General features: G+C 49.1%; 1 protein-coding gene across 1 annotated transcript in view; it reads left to right on the top strand.

Annotated features, from left to right (window-relative positions):
- LOC119954137 (1-phosphatidylinositol 4,5-bisphosphate phosphodiesterase delta-3-like) overlaps positions 1-22,064 on the top strand; it is a 160,509-nt gene that overhangs the window by 73,342 nt on the left and 65,103 nt on the right. Inside the window, exons 5-9 of the mRNA XM_038779071.1 lie at positions 9,559-9,784; positions 10,982-11,183; positions 14,409-14,553; positions 18,137-18,289; positions 19,967-20,095. Coding sequence (XP_038634999.1) covers positions 9,559-9,784; positions 10,982-11,183; positions 14,409-14,553; positions 18,137-18,289; positions 19,967-20,095 — 855 coding nt within the window. The remainder of the gene's footprint in view (positions 1-9,558; positions 9,785-10,981; positions 11,184-14,408; positions 14,554-18,136; positions 18,290-19,966; positions 20,096-22,064) is intronic.

Raw genomic sequence — 22,064 nt, 5'->3', positions numbered from 1 at the left:
GAGGTAACCAGAGCACCCGGAGGAAACCCACGCGCACAGGGGGAGGACGTGCAGACTCCACACAGACAGTGACCCAGCCGGGAATCGAACCTGGGACCCTGGAGCTGTGAAGCATTTATGCTAACCACCATGCTACCCTGCCCTTACTCGGTCTGTATTCCTCTATTTCCTCCCTATCATGTACCCATCTGAATGCCTTTAAAATGTTGCTAATGTCCCTGCTTCCACCACATCCTCTGTCAGCGCATTCCAGGTACCCACCCTCTCTGCGTGAAAAGCTTACCCTGCACATCACCCTTAAAATTTCTCCCTCTCACCTTGAACCTGTGCCCCCTTATGATTGACACTTCCACCCATGGAAAAGCCTCTGACTATCCACTCTGTCTATGCCTGTCATAATTTTGTAGACCTCTATTATGCCTCCCTTTAGCCTCCGTCTTTCCAGTGAAAACAATTCGAGTTTATTCAACCTCTCCTCACAGCCTCGAGACCAGGCAACATCCTGGTGAACCTTCTTTCCACTCTTTCCAAAGTTTCCACGTCCTTCTGATAATGTGGTGACCAGAACTGCACTCAATACTCCAAATGCAGCCTAACCAAGGTTTTATATTGCTGCAACATGATTTCCCAACTCCAGTACTCAATACCCGAGCTCATGAATGCAAGCATGCCATATGTCTTTTTAATCACCTTGGCCACCTGTGTTGCCACTTTGAGGGAACTGTGGACCTGCACGCCCAGATCCCTCTGTATGTTAATGTTCCTAAGGTTCTGCCATTTACAGTATAATTCATACTGAGAAATTAAAATCACCCACCACAACAACCCTGTTGCTTTTAAATCTTTCCAAAATCTGTCTACATATCTGCTCCTCTATCTCCCGTTGGCTGTTGGGAGTTCGATAGTAAACCCCCAATATTGTGACCACATCCTGCCCATTCCTTAGCTCTACTCAAATTGCCTTGTTGCATGAGCCCTTCGAGATGTCCTCCCTCGGTACAACTGGGATATTCTTCTTAACCAATAATGCAGCTCCCCTACCCTTTTTACAGATCCTGCATGAAGCATCTAAGCCCTGGAACGTTTATCTGCCAATCCTGTCCCTCCCTCAACCAAGTCTCTGTAATAACAACAACATCATAGTCCCAAGTACTAATCAAAACTCTATGTTCTTCTGCCTTACCTGTTAGACTTCTCGTGCTGAAACAAATGCAGGGGCAGCAAGGTAGCACAAGTGATTAGCACTGTGGCTTCACAGCGTCAGGGCCCCAGGTTCGATTCATGCTGGGTTACTGTCTGTGCGGAGTCTGCACGTTTTCCACGTGTCTGCGTGGGTTTCCTCCGGGTGCTCCGGTTTCCTCCCACAGTCCAAAGGAGTGCAGGTTAGGTGGATTGGCCATGATAAATTGCCCTTAGTGACCAAAAAAAAAGGTTAGGAGGGATTATTGGGTTACGGGGATAGGGTGGAAGTGAGGGCTTAAGTGGGTCGGTGCAGACTCGTTGGGCCAAATGGTGCCTTCTGCACTGTATGTTCTATGTTAAATGCTCTTCAGACCACCAGTCCCACTGTGTTCAGCAACTTCTCCCTGCCTGCTCTTCCTCTTAGTCTTACTGGCCTTAGTTTCTAGCTGTCCCTCTGTTACTTCACCTGCTGACCTGCTGCTCTGGTTCCCATCCCCTGCCACACTAGTTTAAACCGTCAGAAAGAAAAATATTTCCACTGAGGCATAGGTGACACCCACAATATCATACCTGTGTTGGTTCATATCTAGAGGGTGATAATTTGGACTATTGACACCGGACAGAATCTGAGGCCTATATTTTCATCCAGACGTGGATGCGCAGAGTTGGGAAATCTTTCAGATCACCACACCCACCTCTGGTGGAATTTTTCTTTTGGGGTGGGGCGGGGCAGGGGGCAGCGGATGTGGGATTAAGTCAGACCAACTATCACTGGACGCAGTCAGAGATGGACACAGGAGCTGCTGAGTGCCAGGTCCGGCCTCCCCGAATGTGGCGACTAGGGGCTTTTCACAGTAACTTCATTCAAGCCAACTTGTGACAATAAGCGATTATTATTATTATTATTATTATTACTAAAAGGCCCACCTCAGATCTCTGGTACTTTGTCACAATTGTTTTATTTATTAAACATTTAGGCCTCACACTGCTTCACGCTCCCTCACCCCGCCCACTCCCCCCAACCACTGCCCATTCCAAACATGTCAACCCATACCCCCCTCCATCCACCTCCATGTCTCCTATGCCAACTCATTCAAATTCATGACCCCCACCTACCCTCATAGCCCCTTATCGTCTCTATGTCAAAGTAAAACAACTTGTGCCCCCACATCCAACTGCCTTTGTTCCTACACCTTCCATGCCAGTATCCACCATGGGCAAACCTCAGGAGCCACGCCACGATGAGATAAAATAAAGTTCTAAGTATCTATTACAGACCTCCCCATAATAAAACGACGGCCCCCGCAGACATAACTCCGAGATCCCGCCGTGTGTGACCATACGTGACCCACGCCGGCAGGACTCGGCTGAACTCGGCGGGCACTCAGCCTGTCGAGGCCCAGAGAATCGCCGGGTTGCCACTTTCAACGGCCCCCAACTGGCGCGGCGGTGATCACGCAGGCGACCGAAAATCGGCGCCGGAGAATTGGCGAACCGGCATCGGGGCGGCATGGCGAGATCCTCGCCCCCCCCCCCCCCCAGCGGGGCCTGAGAATCCCGGCCGACATCTTCAGTTACGAAAGACCACTCAATACATTTAAATCCCCTCATGTACTCAATGCCTTATAAAAACAAATATTTGTACTCATAGCCCCACAACAAGGCAACTAATCCTTTAATAATCCCGGGAGCTCAGTCAAGAACTTACAATCCTCCACAGTGATACTGTAATAATGCAGTAATAATGCTATAATAATAGCCCTTTGTTTTATGTCAACAAATAGCTATTAAATTTGCAAGCAGATTTTCTTTTCAATTCACAGACACAGGTAGGTTATCTTCTATTTTTAAAGGGCAGGCTATTTAAATAATTTGACAGTTTAACATTTCCACAGGCCTTAACCATCTTTCACAAGCATTTACATCTATACTAAAAATTTGTAATTGCACACCGCAGGATAAATCCCTCGGTTCCTTGAAAATGAGATCAGTTTGAAATCAACACTCAGTGCAACTGGTTCCAATAAGTTTACCTTGTGTGCGTCACATTCTTTACTCATTCCCCCCCTCCCAACCGAACAACGAAAATAGGAAGAGGGTGTGATGTCCGGTTCTCGTTTCTATCTGCCATTTTTAAAAGTTCCTGGTCCCTCCACGACTCAGTGAAATTCGAAGTCTGAGTTTGAGGATGCTGGTCCTGATCTATAAACACAAACACATCCGAAAGAACCACATGCTGACTGAGTGCCAAGTCCGGCCTCCCCGAATGTGGCGACTAGGGAATTTGATCTGGCTGTTACCCTTTTCAAGAGTTATTCATATATACCTCTCTACTGTTTGCAATATTCCCTGTTTTTTCCTCTTTCCCTTTTCCTGTGTGCATCGCTCTATCTGGGCATGGCTGAGTGCTTGATTTCTTACCCTGAGAACTCGATCTAAGACTCAAAGAGAGACAATAGAAAGCAAGAGACAGATAAGGAGATGGAGACATCTCATCGTTCCATGAGAGTAATAAAGTGTTTTGTGGAAATGCGGCTTGGCTCATCATGCCTGTGCCAGCATTTTGTAAAAGACAATCCAATCAGTCCCAATACTCTCCAGTACTCACCCAATTCTCCAATGAAAGTCGGAGACACATTTTCCAGCCTCCCAGCCGCATGTTTCTCGGCAGCGGGAGGCAGCGCGCTGTTTGTTGGTGGTGGAATTTTCTGTTTCCCTACTGTCAATGGGGCCGAATTCTCTTGTGGTTCGCTGGCGAAGTGAGGTGGTTTCAATGGGAGCAGAATATCCCGCCACCAGCGAACAACACACCGCCTCCCGCTGCCCAGAAAAACGCAGCTGGGAGGGCGGAGAGTCGTGTCTGTGATTTTCCATTTGAAGGTGGGAGTGCACTGCCGGCAAGACCAGAGAATCCCACCACAGCGAACGTCCAGAGAATTCCGGCCTTTAGTCTCAGAGAGAAAGGTTATGAGTGCAGAGATTTAAACTGCTTATGCTGGTTGAAGCAAGAGGTTGGTGTAATATTGAGCTTTTGCATGTTGTACCATTTATAATGTTCATAATGTTTAGCTAGCATACTGTTAACATGTTAATATGATCTGGTCATTTTTAATTAATACACATAACACATGAGCCCATTGAATCATCTTTAGTGTGGTTGCACATCACAACTATTGCTTGGTCACTCTTTTGTTACCTGTAGAGATGGTAACTCAGTTACAGTAGATGCTCTGGAAAAAAGGCTAGAAGTCGTCCAGAAGTTTGATGGTAGGTTTATTGAGCAACACAACTTAAATAACTGCGTGAGCTCTTACTTAAAGAACTGCACTGGTAAATGAGGTTATAACTTTTCTATGCTCTGCAACTAGGCCTGACCACACTAGCAGCCCTGAGCTAAATTTCCGTTCCTGTTCCCCTCACAGTCACATCAACCAAAGTGAGGGGCAGGGCCGTCGGCGTCGCTTTTATACATGCCCGTGCTGCCCCCTGGTGGTCTTTCCATTACCCATCAGCCCCTGCTGTACATACTCAAGTAAGGATCACTACGTCCCCCTTTTTCACTTTTCTTTTTCAAAGTTGCAGAGCTGTAACTAAAAACAAAATTCAAACACAGTTAGTTTCATGCACAAAAACAGAGCAGAGCAATGATTGTATCAGTCCATGTTCACAAGTTCAGTCGGTTGGGTGCACGTGTTATCCGGGTAGACCTCCTGAGTGGGCATGGAGACCCAGAGTCTTTTATGTCCATTCGGGAACCCACTGCTGGAGTCTCAGGATGTTGCATGACAGAGTACTGCAGATCTAATGTTGGAATTGCAGGTTGACGAGGTGGAACCTTCAGCAGGTCTCGCCGATTGCGTCAAAACAGTATTCCATCATCAGACTTCACAACGTAAGATCGTGGCGATACTTGGCGGAGACCCATCGCCATGTTAGACCAACCCCCAGCCGGGTGTCACAACCTCACCGTGTCGTTGATTGCTAACGGATGCAGCACTTTTGCCTGCCGGTCATAGTGCTGCTTTTGTACCTGACGTTGGTGACGCATCTTGTCCAGGACTGGCGAGTGATCGGGATTGGTGAAGTGTAATACCGGTAGCGTTGTCCGCACATCTCGATTGAAGAGCATTTGAGCCGGTGACAGCCCAGAGCTCAAAGGCGACGAACGGTATGACAATAGGGCCAAGTGTATGTCGGACTTTGAGTCAGCAGCCTTGCTGATTAGTTGTTTAATAATGTGGACACCTTTCTCCACCCTGCCATTCGATTGAGGAAAGTGTGGACTCGACATCACATGCTTGAAGTTGTACTGTTTTGCGAATTCCAACCACTCCCAGCTGGCAAAGGAAGGACCATTCCGCAGTATAGACGCATAGAACAGTACAGCCCAGAACAGGCCCTTCAGCCCTCGATGTTGTGCCGAGCAATGATCACCCTACCCAAACCCACGTATCCACCCTATACCCGTAACCCAACAACCCAGCCCTTAACCTTACTTTTTAGGACACTACGGGCAATTTAGCATGGCCAATCCACCTAACCCGCACATCTTTGGACTGTGGGAGGAAACCGGAGCACCCGGAGGAAACCCACGCACACACGGGGAGGGCGTGCAGACTCCGCACAGACAGTGACCCAGCCGGGAATTGAACCTGGGACCCTGGAGCTGTAAAGCATTTATGCTAACCACCATGCTACGTTGCTGCCCTTAATGATGCCATCCACCATGGACAATTCAGTTTGGACGTTTTTGAACTGTGGGCACCGCCCTCTTGGCCAGCCATGCTGAAGGTTGTGCATGACTTGAAGCAGGGTGGCATCTTCCCGTGTCGCCTGACGAATTTGCTGCAGCCTCTCATCCGTTGCCGGGAGTGTCTCCCTGCACCACTGTGCATGAGCTTCCACATCATTAATGGAAGCCGGAGGCGGATTGTCAGCATCAATGGCTCGGGATAAAGTGTCAGCTATTATTAGGTCCTTACCAGGGGTGTAGACCAGCGTGAAGTCGTACCTCCGCATCATCATGCGTTGCAGGCGCGGCATCATGTCATTGAGATCTTTGTTGATGATGTTGACTAGTGGCCTATGATCAGTCTCCACGAGAAATGTGGGGAGACCATACACATAATGGTGAAATTTGGTCACGCCTGTGATCAATCCCAGGCACTCCTCTATCTGTGCATACCTGCACTCTGTGGCGGTCATCGCTCGAGAAGCATAAGCCAATGGAACCCAGTCCGACTGGTCATTCTGTTGAAGTAGCACCGCACCAATTCCATGTTGACTGGCGTCGGTGAAGATCTTTGTGGGTTTTTCCGGGTCAAAGAATGCCAGCATTGGAGATGCCATCAATTGGTGTCTCAGATCATCCCATTCCACTTAGTGACGTTGGGTCCAGTCAAACTCCGTGTCCTTCCTTATCACTTGCCTTAACGCCGTCATCCATGCTGCTAGGTTCGATATGAACTTGCCTAGGAAGTTAATGAATCCCAGGAACCTGAGCACTGCTTTCTTATCATGTGGTCGCTGCATGCTCTGAATTGCTGCGATCTTCTCAGCGTCAGGCTTCACCCCGTGCTCTGATATTGTGTCACCCAGGAAGGTCAGAGAGGAACGTGCAAAGGCGCACTTGGCCCGGTTGAGCTTCAGCCCAAATTGGTGGATTTTTTGGAAGACTTGTTTTAACCTAGCAATGTGGTCTTCCTCTGTCGTTGACCATATTATGATGTCATCAACATACACACGGACGCCTTCAATGCCTTCTGTCATCTGCTCCATTATTCTGTGAAATATTTCGGATGCAGATATAATCCCGAAGGGCATCCGATTATAACAGTACTGTCCAAACGGCGTGTTGAAGGTACACAGCAGTCGGCTGGAATCATCGAGCTGCATTTGCCAGAAGCCTTGTGAGGCATCAAGTTTGGTGAATATGCGAGCTTGTGCCATTTCGCTCATTATCTCCTCTCGCTTGGGGATAGGGTAGTGTTCCCTGCGAATGTTTTTGTTCAAATCCTTGGGATCTAAACAGATTCTGAGTTCACCAGACGGCTTCTTGACGCACACTAATGAGTTCTGCTTTTAGCCTGTCCCGCAATGGAGCTGGTACCCTCCTTGGTGCATGAATGACCGGTATTGCATCCTCTTTGAGCAGGATTCTGTATTTCTAAGGTACCATACCCATGCCAGAGAAGACGTCGGAATACTCACTGAGAAGCAGCTGTACGTCATTAGCCCGTCGTGATGAGTCAGCCGTGTGCATGAAAATCCTTTGTATCAGCCGCAAATCCTTGCAGGCTTGAGCATCTAATAGTGAAGTTCTTTTGTAGTCCACAATCTCAAAACGTAATCCTTTTGTGACTGTCTTATTGACTACTTGTAGGTGGCATGATCCCCTCGAGGTGATCTGGTTCCCATTGTAGTCTGTTAACTTGCATGCAGCAGCTAGCATCTCGTGTGTCCCTGGGATGGATGCGAGATCTTTGCTTGTCATTAAGTTTGCAGATGCTCCCGTGTCCAGCTTGAACGTAATTGGGGAGTTGTTCACTTGCACCGTGGCACTCCATTCACTTGTGGATTCAACGGTATGCACGTATCGAGGCTGTGTGGTCAGCTCATATGGTTCCGCTGTGGCGTTTATGATTTCAATGCCGTACGGGTTCTCCCAGGAGTGGAACTCTTCGTCGTCGGAAAAATTTTCTTCGGGTGTCCGAGTGTCCATTGCATCTACTGTGCGTACCTTAAAGTTTCCATGCCTTTGCATTGGAGAGTAGTATTTGGCTGTGGACTGACACTGGGAGACAAAATGATTCATCTTAGAGCATTTTAGACAACAAGGCAGGACATTTCCCTTTTAAATGGGCGGTGCCACAGCGGTAGCACATCATGATGTCCGTGACGTCACGCGCTGGCAGCGTTCGCGCATGCGCAGCGCGCTCTTCAGACTGGGGCCGGTATTGTGCGTACTGCGCATGCGCGTACCAGGTCCTTCCAGGATCGTGTCTGTCCTGATTGCGCGCATGCGCAGACGTGCCGTTATGGGCGCCAGCCACCGGAAAAGAAGGCCTGTGAGGAGAGGCCACCATTCTTACGTCTGCCTCATGGTGGATCTTCTCCATGTTTTTTTTGTCAAGAAACTCCAGGTACTGCTGCTTTTTCTGCTCTTGCTGTAAGCATTTTGCTATTGTGGTTTTTAATGTTAAATCATTTTGCTGCATTAATGATTCCTTTAAATTTTCGTCGGAAAGACCATAGGTTAATTGATCCCTGATGATGGAGTCTGTTACATCAGCATAGTTGCAGCCTTGTGCAAGCAAGCGGAGATCTGTGACAAAATTGGAGATAGTCTCCCCGTTTTTTTGGAATCTGTTATGCGGGTTAAATCGTTCCATGATTTCATTTGATTGTGATTTACAGTAGTCATCAAATTTTGCCACTATCACTTGATATTTAGTTTTATCTTCAGTATCACCATACGTAAACGAGTTATAAATGTCTACCGCCTGCCGGCATGCCGTTGAGAGTAATAGTCCAATCTTTCTCTCGTCGATGGCTGCATTTAGGTCCATAGCTGCCATGTATATCTGAAGCTGCTGTTTATACATTTTCCAGTTACTATTTAAATTACCGGTAGTTTTCAGCATCTCTGGAAGTAGCGTGTGATCCATCGCTTCAGTAGGTTGTTTGGAATCAAAATGCTGCAAAGTCTTTCACAGTCGAGCGGCCGGCCCATTGCTTTTGCTGGTTGCTTTGGTTCTTTCTGGTCTCTAACCTAATCTATCTAGTGCTGTTCAAATAAAGCCACCCTGGTACCATGTAGAGCTGGTAACTCAGTTACAGTAGACGCTCTGGAAAAAAGGCTAGAAGCCGTCCAGAAGTTTGATGGTAGGTTTATTGAGCAACACAACTTAAATAACTGCGTGAGCTCTTACTTAAAGAACTGCACTGGTAAATGAGGTTACAACTTTTCTATGCTCTGCAATTAGGCCTGACCACACTAGCAGCCCTGAGCTAAATTTCCATTCCTGTTCCCCTCACAGTCACATCAGTCAAAGTGAGGGGGGAGGGCCGTCGGCATCACTTTTATACATGCCCGTGCTGCCCCCTGGTGGTCTTTCCATTACCCATCAGCCCCTTCTGTACATACTCAAGTAAGGATCACTACAGTCACGGCTTGCACCCTAATCAAAACCAGATACTTTACAGCACTATGGGTATGTTGGTGGAAACCCATTCTGCATCTCGGACTGGGAGTGGCTGCAGGCTTGCAGCTTTGAATAAATGTTTTTTGACGTTCATTGTCTTATTAATTCTTTAAAGTAAAGCAATCGCCTCAGTACCATTAAAGCTGGGAAAATCTTGTCTCTCTTTGTTCAGCAATGTGACAAGTCCAAAACAAATAAATTGGAAGAGCACGAGATCGAAGAGTTCTGTAATCTCTTGATGCAAAGACCAGAGTTGGAGGAGATTTTTGAATGTTTATCAGGAAAGGAACATTGGCTGACTGTTGATGAGGTGGAGAGTTTCTTACAGGAACAGAAGGAGATGGTTACAAAGGAAACCTGTTTGCACGTCATGCAGAAATACGGACTCAATGATAATGGTATGGCAAATATTGAAAGATTTCATATGTTCAATTCATCTTAAACAGTTGCTGATCTTTTGTAGTAATGATTTTTTATTTACTCATTCATGGAATGTGGGGACGTCATTGGCACGACCGGCATTTTTTGTCCATCCCTATTTGCTCTTGAGAAGGTGATGTAGTGAGCTGCCTTCTTGAACTGCTGCAGTCCATGTCGTGAAGGGACCGGCAGTGCTGTTCTCAGTGCTGGGATCTTAAGCACTGTTGTGTAGCTCAGCTGCTAACTTGGTCAATCCATTTCCGACTACTGCTGTTAATAGATATCTGCTCATAAATGTGTTGAAGAAATTGAGGTGTTTTGGAGCAATGGGATGATTGTATTGGAAGGTGAGATATTAAAGAACAAAGAAAATTCAGCACAGGAACAGGCCCTTCGGCCCTCCCAGCCTGCGCCGATCCAGATCCTTTATCTAAACCTGTCACCTATTGTCCAAGGATCTACTTCCCTCTGTTCCCCGCCCATTCATATATCTGTCCAGATGCATCTTAAATGATGCTATCGTGCCAGCCTCTACCACCTCCGCTGGCAAAGCGTTCCAGGCACCCACCACCCTCTGCCTAAAAAACTTTCCACGCACATCTCCCTTAAACTTTCCCCCTCTCACCTTGAAATCATGACCCCTTGTAATTGACACCCCAACTCTTGGAAAAAGCTTGTTGCTATCCACCCTGTCCATACCTCTCATAATTTTGTAGACGGAGGAAAGGTTCCACCGAGATTTGAACTCGTATCGCTGGATTCAGAGTTCAGAGTGCTCACCATTACACCATGCAACCCCTGCCAATGTTGATTCATGTCATGAGCGAGGAAGTTGTCCATTTTACAAAATAGTGTTTGCAGTGTATTTGAGATGGGGATGGAGTTGGGGGGTTGGGTGGTCTTCTAGTGTATAGGTTGCTTGTGCTGCAAGATCTTAAGTCCACCCTCGAATGACTACAGAACCACAGAACCTGGCCCTTAAACATCCAGCTTTGGGACCGACTTGGTACAGTTACATTCTGCAATCCTTTACTCCTGTCCTGCCAAACTCTGGGATCTTCTCATGAATCGTTGAAAAGTTGGCAAATTGAGTGATGCCTCGGACTGGCAGTACTAGGATATGACCCTGTGATATTTTTCTGAGTAATAGTCATCGTGAATATGTTTCCTTTCAGCCAAACACAACCAAATCTTGACCCAAGATGGCTTCATGATGTACATGCTGTCTCCTGATGGGGACGTGTTCAACTCTGATCATGACCAAGCTTACCAGGACATGACCCAGCCACTCAGCCACTACTTCATTTCTACTTCCCACAACACCTATCTGATGGAGGACCAACTGGGTGGACCAAGCAGCACTGAGGCATACATTAGGTAATTGTATTGTATCACACAGTAAGCAGAATGTACAGGACAGAAGCAGGCCATTCAGCCCAATAGGTCTATGATGGTGTTTATGTTCCACATGAGCCTTCTCCCACCAGTCTTCCTTTAACCCCATCAGTATAACTTTTAATTCCTTTCTCCTCATTTTATCAGGAGAAGCTGGATAAATACAAAACTATGCTATGTTACTCAAGTATTCCTTTTGGGAGAAAGATCCACACCAGCAATCTGAGTACAAAAGTCCAGGCTGACACACCAGTGCCGTACTGAGAGAGTGCTTCACTGTTAGCGGTACCATTTTTCAGATGAGACATTAAACCGAGACCCGGTTTGCATTCTCGGGTTGGTCAAACATGATCACCTGGCACTATTTTGAAGAAGAATGAGGGGCGGGTTTCTCTGGTTCGCCAGCCGCCTTTTCCTGCGCGGCATGCCCCTATCAGCAGCAGGATTCTCCCTTCCCGCAGCCGTCCAATGGGATTTCCCGAAACCCGTGGGCATGAGCGCGCTGCCGTCGGATGCTGCCGACGGAGAATTCCACGGGAATTGTTTTTCCCTGGACTCCTGACAAATATTTGTCCCTCAGTCGACATCACAAAAAAGATTATCTGGTTATGTCGCTGTTTGGAGGAGCTTGCTGTGTGTAAATTGGCTGTTACATTTCCGATTAACACCAGTGACTATGCACTGCATAAATACATCACTGGCTGTGAAGTGTCTTGGGACATTCTGAAGTTGTGCAAAGCACCATCAAAATGTAAATATTTATTCCAAAAGAAATTTCAGCTGATTTTGTGGTTGCATTTAAAAAAAATATATAGTCACAAGTAGGCTTACAAAGCAATGAAGTTACTGTGAAAAGCCCCTAATTGCCACATTCCGGCACCTGTTCAGGTACACAGAGGGAGAATTCAGAATGTCCAAATTACCTAATAACACATCTTTTGGGACTTGTGGGAGGAAACCGGAGCACCCGGAGGAAACCCACGCAGACACGGGGTGAACATGCAGACTCCGCACAGACAGTGACCCAAGTCAGGAATCAAACCTGGGACCCTGGCACTGCTACTGTGCTATGCTGTTTGTGACTCTCTTGCTGGTCTTACCCAAAAGCACAAACATCTTCTTTATGTCCCTCTGAAATCTATCAGGCCATAACCCTCTCTTTCCTGGAGAACAGGGCTTTTAATGATTTGTACATCTTTACCCCCAATCCCTGTATCCCAGTTAGACAACTTCAAAGGAGTATGTGACCTCCTTGTCAGACTTACCAAAACGTACTACCTCACAGTTGTCTACATTATATTTGCAAGTTAAGCTCCAAATGTACAAGTTTACTGATGTCTTCCTGGATTTTGTCATAGTCCTCCTCAGCATTACCGACACCCGCTAAATGTACTCCTGATGATCATGTCCAAACAGCTTCTGTAATTAGTGAAAAATAACCACCCCGGCAGCAATCCATGTGGAACATAAATTGTCATTAGTGTTTGAGTGATTTAGAATCATGGAATCTCGATAGTGCAGAAGGAGGCTATTCGGTCGATCGAGTCTGCACTGACCCCCCGAAAGAGCACCCAACCTAGATCTACTCCCCCTCCCTCCATCCCCCCAACCCGGTAACCTTACCTACACATCTTTGGGCACTAAGGGACAATTTAGCATGGCCGATCTACCTAACCTGCACATTTCTAGAATAGTGGTTTTCAAAAGGGAATTCTTTAAATGTCTGAAGAATGATCATTTGTAGGGCTAAGCAGAAATGGCAGGAGAATGAGACAAACTGGGTTGCTTTTACAGAGAGCTGGCATCAACTCGATGGGCCGAGTGCTCTACTGTGCAGTAACGTACTATGATTCCATTAGTTGGGCAAAGGCTTCCATATTTCCTCAAATGATTCATATTTCATTGCTATATACATTTATAAAATATTAAAAGTCTTGTATAAACTATAGCATTGCTGTACTTGTCAGGTACTGCTCTCTCTGTTTTGATTTTTTAGTCACTATTTGACAGTAGTTGTAAGGTGTTGCATGTACTTATGTTACTTTCTGAGGCTGATTCACTGAACTGCTTCCAAAGAACGGAGGAAATTATGCTTTCGAACTACAGAGACTTGGTGAGACCCCAATGAAATATCGCATCCAAATCTTGGCAGCGTTCATTAGGAAAGGTATATCGGCATGTACATTAAACACTGTTTGCATATCATCAGAGGCCCGACCAGGGGCTGCCAGTCCTGATGCTGCCCGGGCTGGCTGAGGGATCCTGCCAGGGCCGGGCCAGGGGAAGGGGTTGATTGGGGCCGGGTAACCCCCCGTCCCATGGCAAGGCAGCCATCCCACTGACCAGCCACACCCCACTGACCATTCACCTTGGCCCCTAGTTCTGCAGAGGCTGCATGGCTGCCCCCCACCCCACCACCTCGCACCCCAGCCCCCATGCTCCACCCCAGCAACCCTGCACTCCAACCCCCGCACCCCACCCTCCACCATACCACTCTCCACAATCAACCACTGCAGGGGGCGCCGGACAGGGGTCACGGAATGTACCGCTGGCATGAGTAGTGTCAACCAAGGTACACCTGGCTGCAGGGACGGGCACCAATGCCAGAGGTCCCCACGGTGCCAGGTACCAACAGAGCCAGGAATGTGGGGATGGAGGGCGGGGCATGCGGGGGCAGAGTCCGCAGTGCCAAGAAATGAGTCAGGAATGGGCTTTCTTCATTTCCAATGAAAGGTCATCGACCTGAAACCTTAACTCTGTTTCTCATGCCTCCGATGTTGGTAATTTGTCCGGCATTTTTTTTTATACCAGATTCCCAACATCTCCAGTACTTCATTTTAAAGATAAGAGGCGGGATTTTCTTGCCATTTGCTGCCGATGGGATTCTCTGTTCCAACCGACCGCACAACCCCACTTCGGGCTTCCTGGCAGCGTTGGGGGGGGGGGGGGGGGTTAATGGGAATTCCCACTGACAGGGTGGGAGCAGAAAATCCCACCTCCAGCAAACGGCGCGCGGACTCCTTGCTGACGAGAAACACACAGCTGGAGGATCGGAGAATCCCACCCAAGACGTTGCTTGGTGCAGTTCTGTCGTGGATGATAATGTTCTTATCTCTGCCACACATTTAACCCAATGAGAGGGATGGTTTTGTGATTTTAGTCATTTTTAATATTCTGATATTTAGTGTGTGACTGGGTGTTTTTCAGGGCTCTTCTGAGGGGCTGTCGCTGTGTGGAGCTGGACTGCTGGGAGGGGCCACATGGGGAGCCAATGATTTACCACGGATACACCTTCACCTCAAAAATCCTCTTCAAAGACGTCATCACAACCATCCGAGACTATGCTTTCAGAGTAAGTCAATAGGAATCTTTCCTAGTGTACCAGCATCTGGCAAAGTGAAACATTCCCAGTGTCTGGCAATGAGGATTAGGGATCCAGTATCTGATTGGAGAAAATGCACTCTGATAAACCATATTCTCAAAATCTGCATTGCCATTTCAGCTTCTGAGAGACACTGGGGCCTAGATTTCTGTGGTGTTGTGGAGACTCCATGGCTTATTCAGATTGGCGCTCGGAACCTGCATCCAAAAGTCCTTTGCCGTCGAGGTTATAAGTATCCATGGAGATGGGTGATGGGGGTCATGGGTTCGCATGGAGGGTAAGAGAGGCATGGGTTGGTATGGATGGGGAATGGGTAGTGGAGAAGGTGAGGGGTGGGGCTAGAGGGACTAATATTAAGCAACACAACTGAGGCAAAGCAGGTGGTTCTCCGGCCGCATTGCACTGATGTAAATCTCATTTTGTCGGGAGAATTCCGGGACAGGATTTGTGTTGGACGCCAAACAGTTTCCGCTGCTCCTCGGCCCTCCCAGCAGATGTAATCTCATTCACACCCTTGCTGGGTGAGAACCAAATTAGCACATTAAAATTCTCATTTAAATATTCAGAATCTGCCTGAAGTTGAACCCTCTCGGCTACCGCAATTCTCCGACCCTCCACCACAAACGGGGACCAGGGACGCAATCCAGCGGACTCAAGTGAAATCCGCTGAACAGCACGTTTAGCCGAGTATTTCTCGGCGGCTGCAGCACCAAGAAACATCCTGCTATCCAACGGCACTTTGTCCAGCAGGAAAGACTCCCCGCAGATCGGGACACCAACTTGACTGGCAGCCCTGATCTTCCACCCTCTCCCCCCCTTTCAGCCCCCCCACCAATCTTGTAAACCCCACATCACCCTCCCAACCTGGCAAGACCCTTACCACAGCCCAACCCCCTGGAACTGCTAATTTGGCACCCAGGCACTCGAGCACTGCCAGCCTAGCACTCTGTCCAGGGTGCCTGAACGGCACTGCCATGGTACCAGGCTGTCACTGCCAAGATTCTCGGATGCCAGGGCAAGTGCCAGGGTTCCAACCTGCCCTGCTCTGACCACCCGGGAGTCTCCAATGGTTTGGAAACCCTGTCCACCCTCATGCTGTTATGCCTGACCAACATTTGTGTGGACCAGTACCAACGGCATCCTGGCGAGATCTCCCAGGTACGGCAGTAAGTCCCGGGCGCCAGTGAGTCCCGGGCGCCAGTGAGTCCCGGGTTTGGATATTTAAATAAGCCTTAAAGCTCATTTAAATTTTGAAATCTGTGCCCAGTGAGAACGAGACCCAAATCGCTCCAGGTGGAGTGAATCAGAAGAGTCGTGCCAGATTTTCGCACATGCGTGATTCACCCTTTGTGTCCTGGTCTGCGACGGGCACAACAGGGTCGCTGAATTATGCCCCAGATATGTTGACAATGCCGTTGGGGGGGGGGTCAGCAGCCATTGTAGTCCCCGATTGGTCGGGAACATGGCCTTTTACCCTGGCAGAGCCAATCTGGCAGTATCAGGTTTACACTGCCAGAGTGCTGGGGCAATAGCAAGGATGGGGCCTTGCTGGGATAGGGCCTGAAGGGTCAGGGTATGAGCATGAAGGAGGCATCGACATGTAGGAGCAGGAATTGTTGTGACCCCATAGTGGGGTGCCACTCACCTGGGACGGGGGGGCTTGTACCGGTGATTGGGATGGGGGATTCTGATGTCTGGTGGAGGGCCTGTGCTGGCAATTGGGGCGAGGTACTTTTCAGGTGAGAAGAGGAGGTCTGTAGTGTTATTCTGAGCTATCCTGAGCCCTTGAGAAAGGATGCCCCGATCTCTGAGGGACCGGTCTTGCTGAACACTTTGGATACATGTCATTTATCGATGTGAATCACCCATGGCTCCAATAAGATGTCTAAGTTTGGGAAGATCACAGTTGGAATCACACCAGAATAGCTGGCCTGATTCACACTGATTTTCATGCCCAAAATGACACTTGTGGCGGGATTTTCCCACCAGCCCGTCACGTATTTCTCAGCGGCAGAGACGGCCCACCAGCGGGATTTACAAGTCCCACCATTTACAGTACCCCTCAACGCCAGGAAACCCATGTGCAAGCGTGAGAGCGGAATTTCCCAGCAGAGTGATCAGCCGGTAAATCCCACCCTTAGTCAATTTTTTGGAGAATTCCACCTAAAGTCCAAGAGAACCGAGGCGGGCCTTTTAACCAGGTCGCCTAGGTATTCTACTGCCCCGTGACCGCGGGGTGCGGGAAAATCTCAGCAAGTCTGGCAGCATCTGGAGGGAGAGAAAAGAGTTAACGTTTCGAGTCCGATGACTCTTTGTCAAAGCCCTTGACAAACTCGGCCGAGGTTCACGATGGCCTCGGATCCCGCTCCCCGCACTTAATTCACCCCCACCTGGGGGGCTAGGAGCGTCCCTCCGTCTTTCTCGGCAGCGACCTCGTCACGCCGTGAATGTGAAGTCATCCGCGCATGCGCGGGTTGTCGGTTCCAACCCGCGCATGTGTGAATGACTTCATCGCGCAGACGGCGCGAGCCGTGCATGCGCGGTGGCCGTCTTTCTCCTCAGCTGCCCGGCAAGACGTGGCGAAAGAGTGCGTCTGTTTTGAATGCTGGCCCGACGATCGGTGGGCACCGATCGCAGGCCTGTCCCCTCCCGAGCACAGTCGTGGTGCTCCCGTGCCAATCGGGCCCATAGATGCCCCAAACGGGCATCTGCCGCCCGTTTCACGAATGCAGCGATGGTTGCTGCCGTGTTGAAACGGGCGTGAAGGGCCGGCCGCTCGGCCCATCGGGCTCGGAGAATCGCCGTTCGCCGTGAAAAACGGCGAGCGGCGATTTTTCCGACCCGGGGGGGGGGGGGGGGGGGTAGAGAATCGCTGGGGGCGCCAGGAGGGCGTAAAAAATGTCGGGAGGAACTCCCACGATTCTTCCACGCTGCGTGGGGAGCGGAGAATTCCGCCCCTTTCCTCTCCCTACAGATGCTGCCGGACTGGCTGAGATTTTCCAGCATTTTGCCTTTAATTTCAGATTCCAGCATCTGCAGTAATTTTCTTTTCTCCAGGGGTGCGGGCCTGACCTCACCCCACATCAGTCTCCCCAGAACAAAGATCTGTCACTCGTGGCACTTTACCTTATGGTGGGTGTGGTGAACCAGAATATTTTCCGTCTCTGTGCACGGAAATGAAAATTCAGGCCCATGTTTCATGTCTTAAACCACAAAACTCTGCTTTAGACACATTTTATGTCTTTCTTGAGATTCACACTTGGATTTAGTGGCTCTATTCTGAACAAGTTCACCAGAGTCAGCAGTTTGCCTCCTCTCCTGCTGGTGCTGACTCTCAATGGGATAAACAGAGCTGCATAATCACACACTAGTCCACATTACACACAAGTGTATAATTACTGAATGCAGTGCCTGATCATTTGCTGTACTTACACTGCTGTATATTCAGATACTGCGTAATCAAAGACTGAACACAGTACTCATTAAATGCTAACATTTCGGGGGTGGCCTATGGTTGGCTGATGTCTGGAATCCTCTTGATTTATCTCCCCAGGTCTCTCCTTATCCTGTTATTCTATCCCTGGAGAATCACTGTGGTCAGGAGCAGCAGGCAGTCATGGCCCAGCACTTAAAGGAAATCCTCGGCAACATGTTGCTAACTGCACCGATTGACGGCAAACCACCGAACGAGCTTCCATCGCCTGAGGTAACTGATGTGACCAGTGACTGTGTCGTATCTCTCTTTCTAACGTCTCAGTAATACAAACAGTAATAAAAACAACAAGTGCTGGAAAAACTCTGCAGGTCTGGCAGTATCTGGAAATAGATGCTAAGTTAACATTTTGAGTCCAAAATGATTGTTCTTCGGAGCCTTTTTCGGTAATGGTCCAAGGTTGTCACTCTCAGAAGCATTTAAACAAAAGGATGGGAGAAGGAGCCTGCGACTCCATTCTATATGATCATGGCTGATTTCCTGCCTTAACTCACCTGCCTGTCCAATCCCAGTATTCCTTGATTCTTTGTGAAACCAAAAATCTGCCTACCTCAGTCTTAAATATTCCGACAATGGAGTATCTGCAGTCCAGTGACGTAGAGAATCTGTAAGACTCACAATCATATACTCTCACACAATGGCCCCATCTTCAATGTACCCTTGAGCTTGCCCCTGCTTTATCCATAGAATCCCGACAGTGCAGAAGGAGGCCATTCGGCCCATCGAGTCTGCACCTACCCTGTGAAAGAACATCCGGCCGTTGCCCACTCCGCCACCCTAACTCCATAAGCCCGCCTAACCTGCACATCTTTGGAAATGAAGGGACTATTTTGCACAACCAACTCACCTAACCTGCACATCTTTGGACTGTGGGAGGAAACCGGAGCACCCGGAGGAAACTCACGCAGACACGGGGAGAACGTGCAAGCTCCACACAGACCGTCACCCAAGGCCGGAATCGAACCCAGGCCCCTGGTGCTGTGAGGCAGCAGTGCTCACCACTCTGCTACCAATCTCTGTCACATCATCAGGATAGCTCAAAGCATTTTCTATCCAATGAAACTCTTTTGACTTTTAGCCAATTTGTGAAGTAATTTTGCTCAAGATTCCAGGAAAATAAGATAAATGCTCAGCAGCTGCTTCTAGTTGATTAAGGGATGAGATTTGGGGGCATTATACCTCTCGCAAAAGTCTTGGGGGAGATGATGGTGTTACTGCACTAGTAATCCAAAGACCCAGGCTAATGCACTGGGGACACGGTTTCACATCTCTCCTCACATCTCTCCATGGTAGCTGGCATTGGAATTCAGTTAATCTAATCTGGAGCATAAAGCTAGTCTCAGTAATGGTGACCATGAGGACTACCATCTGGTTTGCTAATGCCCTTTAGGGAAGGAAATCTTCTGCTCTTAAGCGGTCTGGCCTACATGTGACTCCAGACCCACAGCAACACGGTTAACTCTTAATTACCCTCTGAAATGGCTGAGAAAGCCACCCAGCCCAAGGGAAATTAAGGTCGGGCAACAAATGCTGGCTCAGCCAACATCCCGTGAAAGAATAAAAATAAAATCTTCGACCTTGCAGCCCTCCATCAGAGTATGGATTCAGATCACTGGGTGGTAGTTTGAGATTCTAATTCAGAGATGTCAGTGCCACATACAGTCACAAACCAAGCTGACAATGCCAACAACAGGAAAATGAGGGGGATACTCGGAATGATTTATTTTGCATCCTTTGTGGATTTAAAATTTGAAAGTCCAATTTCACAGTGCAATCAATCACAAGCTGTGACCCATTTAAAAACAAACGCATGATTCCTTCAATCTGAACTGTTGCTAAATGGTGGGGAAAGTTGTTCCACAGGCTGATGCAATCTTTCAACTTTGGCAGGAACTCAAGAGAAAGATTCTAATAAAGGGAAAGAGATTTCAGACCTCCGGGTCCACACCAGAGCAGCAGGAGGAGACGGCAGATGAATATGAAGAAGAGAATGTGAAAAATGAAAAGAAAAGCAAAAAGGTAAAAGGGTAGTGAGGTAAAGGCTGTGGTAAAGAGCGGAGACTCAGAGGAGGGTGAATAGCTTGTTTCAGTGTTCCCTTGCAACACACCACAAGAGCCAATGTAACAATGCACATATTTGGCGATTGACATTTAAGTCATGGGCGGGATTGTTTGGTTCGCCAACGTGTGTTTATCAGCCACACATCGTTAGCTGGTGGCGGGATTCTATCTTCCTGACAATCGTCAATGGGATTGACAACCACCACCCCCGGGCTCCAGCCCGACCCTGGAACCCACCACCCCTGAACTCCACCCCCAAGCCTGCATCAAATCCCCCCCGCACCCCACTCCCCCCGCCACACAGCTCCCCTCATTCGGGAGCCACCCACCAGCGGGTAATTAGACGGCTCACGGGGGGGACCCTGCAGCGACGGAGCCTGCCCCAGAGGAACTGGAGGCAGCTGGTGAGGACGGAGAGCCGGCTGTCCAACAGGCCGAGGAGGGGAGAAGGTGGAAGGAGGCGCCGCATGAGGCCTCGTGTTTACTGACAGCCCCTGAGGATCTGTCGGCATGCCATTGAAGGCTCCGGATGACCAGGAGGTCCCTGTGGCATATCTGCCAGATGATTACACATCAGGAATCGCAGGGGTATGGGGGAGGACACCCGCTCCCGTGGCTGTCAAGGTGATGGTCGCCCTGAACTTTTATACCACCGAGTCCTTCCAGGTGCCGAGTGGGGACCCATCTAAGATCTCACAGACCTTGATGGATATGTGTATCCGCTACGTCATGGTTGCCCTATATGCCCGGTTGGCACAATATTACAAATTCAATGTGGACCGAGACTACCAGGATGCCTGGGCAGTGGGGTTCACCATCATCACCAGGATGCCTCAGGCTCAGAGAGTGATCGACAAGATGCATATCGCCCTACAAGCACCAGCTCATGACAGGCCAGTCTTCACAAACCGAAAAGGGTTCCACTCGATGAATCTGCAGCTGATATGTGACCACGTACTGTGCATCATGCACGTCTGCGCCCAATACACAGGCAGTGTGCACAACGCCTTCATCCTGGCACAGTCGGCAATTCCTGACCTCTTTGAGGCGCATTCCCTGGAGAGGGGTTGACTCTTGAGCGACAGGTTTAAGGCTGGTTGGGGGCTGGTTTAGCACAGTGGGCTAAACAGCTGGCTTGTGATACAAAACAAGGCCAGCAGCGTGGGTTCAATTCCCGTACCGGCCTCCCCGAGCAGGCGCTGGAATGTGGCGACTCGGGGCTTTTCACATTAACTTAATTGAAGCCTACTTATGACAATAAGCAATTATTGTTATTATTAGGTGCGTGGGCCACTCAGGAGTGCCCTCGAGTATAGCACCAGGAGTGTCTCCCACATCATGGTGGCCTGCTGCGTCCTTCACAACGTAGTGCAGCATAAGGGTGCCGTCCTGGAGGAAGAGGATGAACGGCAGGCCTCGTCCGAGGAGGAGGAGGATGCAGGCTGGGCAGGACATAGGGCCCGGGCAGGCACAGGAGGCCACACAATGTATGTGCATGGGTCGGCGTGCACGAGACACCTTAATTGCCTCCAGGTTCACCGACTAGGGGCCCTGGTCCGCGTCACAGTCAAACTGTCTAACCCCCACAACCCCTCGGCCATCCACCCTCCCTTGACCACCCTCCCTGCGCAACCCCCACCCCTTTGCAATCGCCCTCTGTGATTGGGTAATGTCAGCGTCATATTGGAGGGCCCCTCCAGAGCGGTCCAGGCATCTGAACCGCATCTTCAGGAGCCCAAAGCATCGCTCGATCACACTCCTGGTTGAGGAATGGCTGTTGTTGTAGCACAATACCGTGGGCAGCACGGTAGCATGGTGGTTAGCATAAATGCTTCACAGCTCCAGGGTCTCAGGTTTGGTTCCCGGCTGGGTCACTGTCTGTGCGGAGTCTGCACGTCCTCCCCATGTGTGCGTGGGTGTCCTCCGG

The sequence above is a fragment of the Scyliorhinus canicula genome, chromosome 19 (genome assembly GCF_902713615.1).
Source record: "Scyliorhinus canicula chromosome 19, sScyCan1.1, whole genome shotgun sequence".
Classification (NCBI taxonomy): domain Eukaryota; kingdom Metazoa; phylum Chordata; class Chondrichthyes; order Carcharhiniformes; family Scyliorhinidae; genus Scyliorhinus; species Scyliorhinus canicula.
This window is presented reverse-complemented; position numbering and strand designations above follow the sequence as displayed.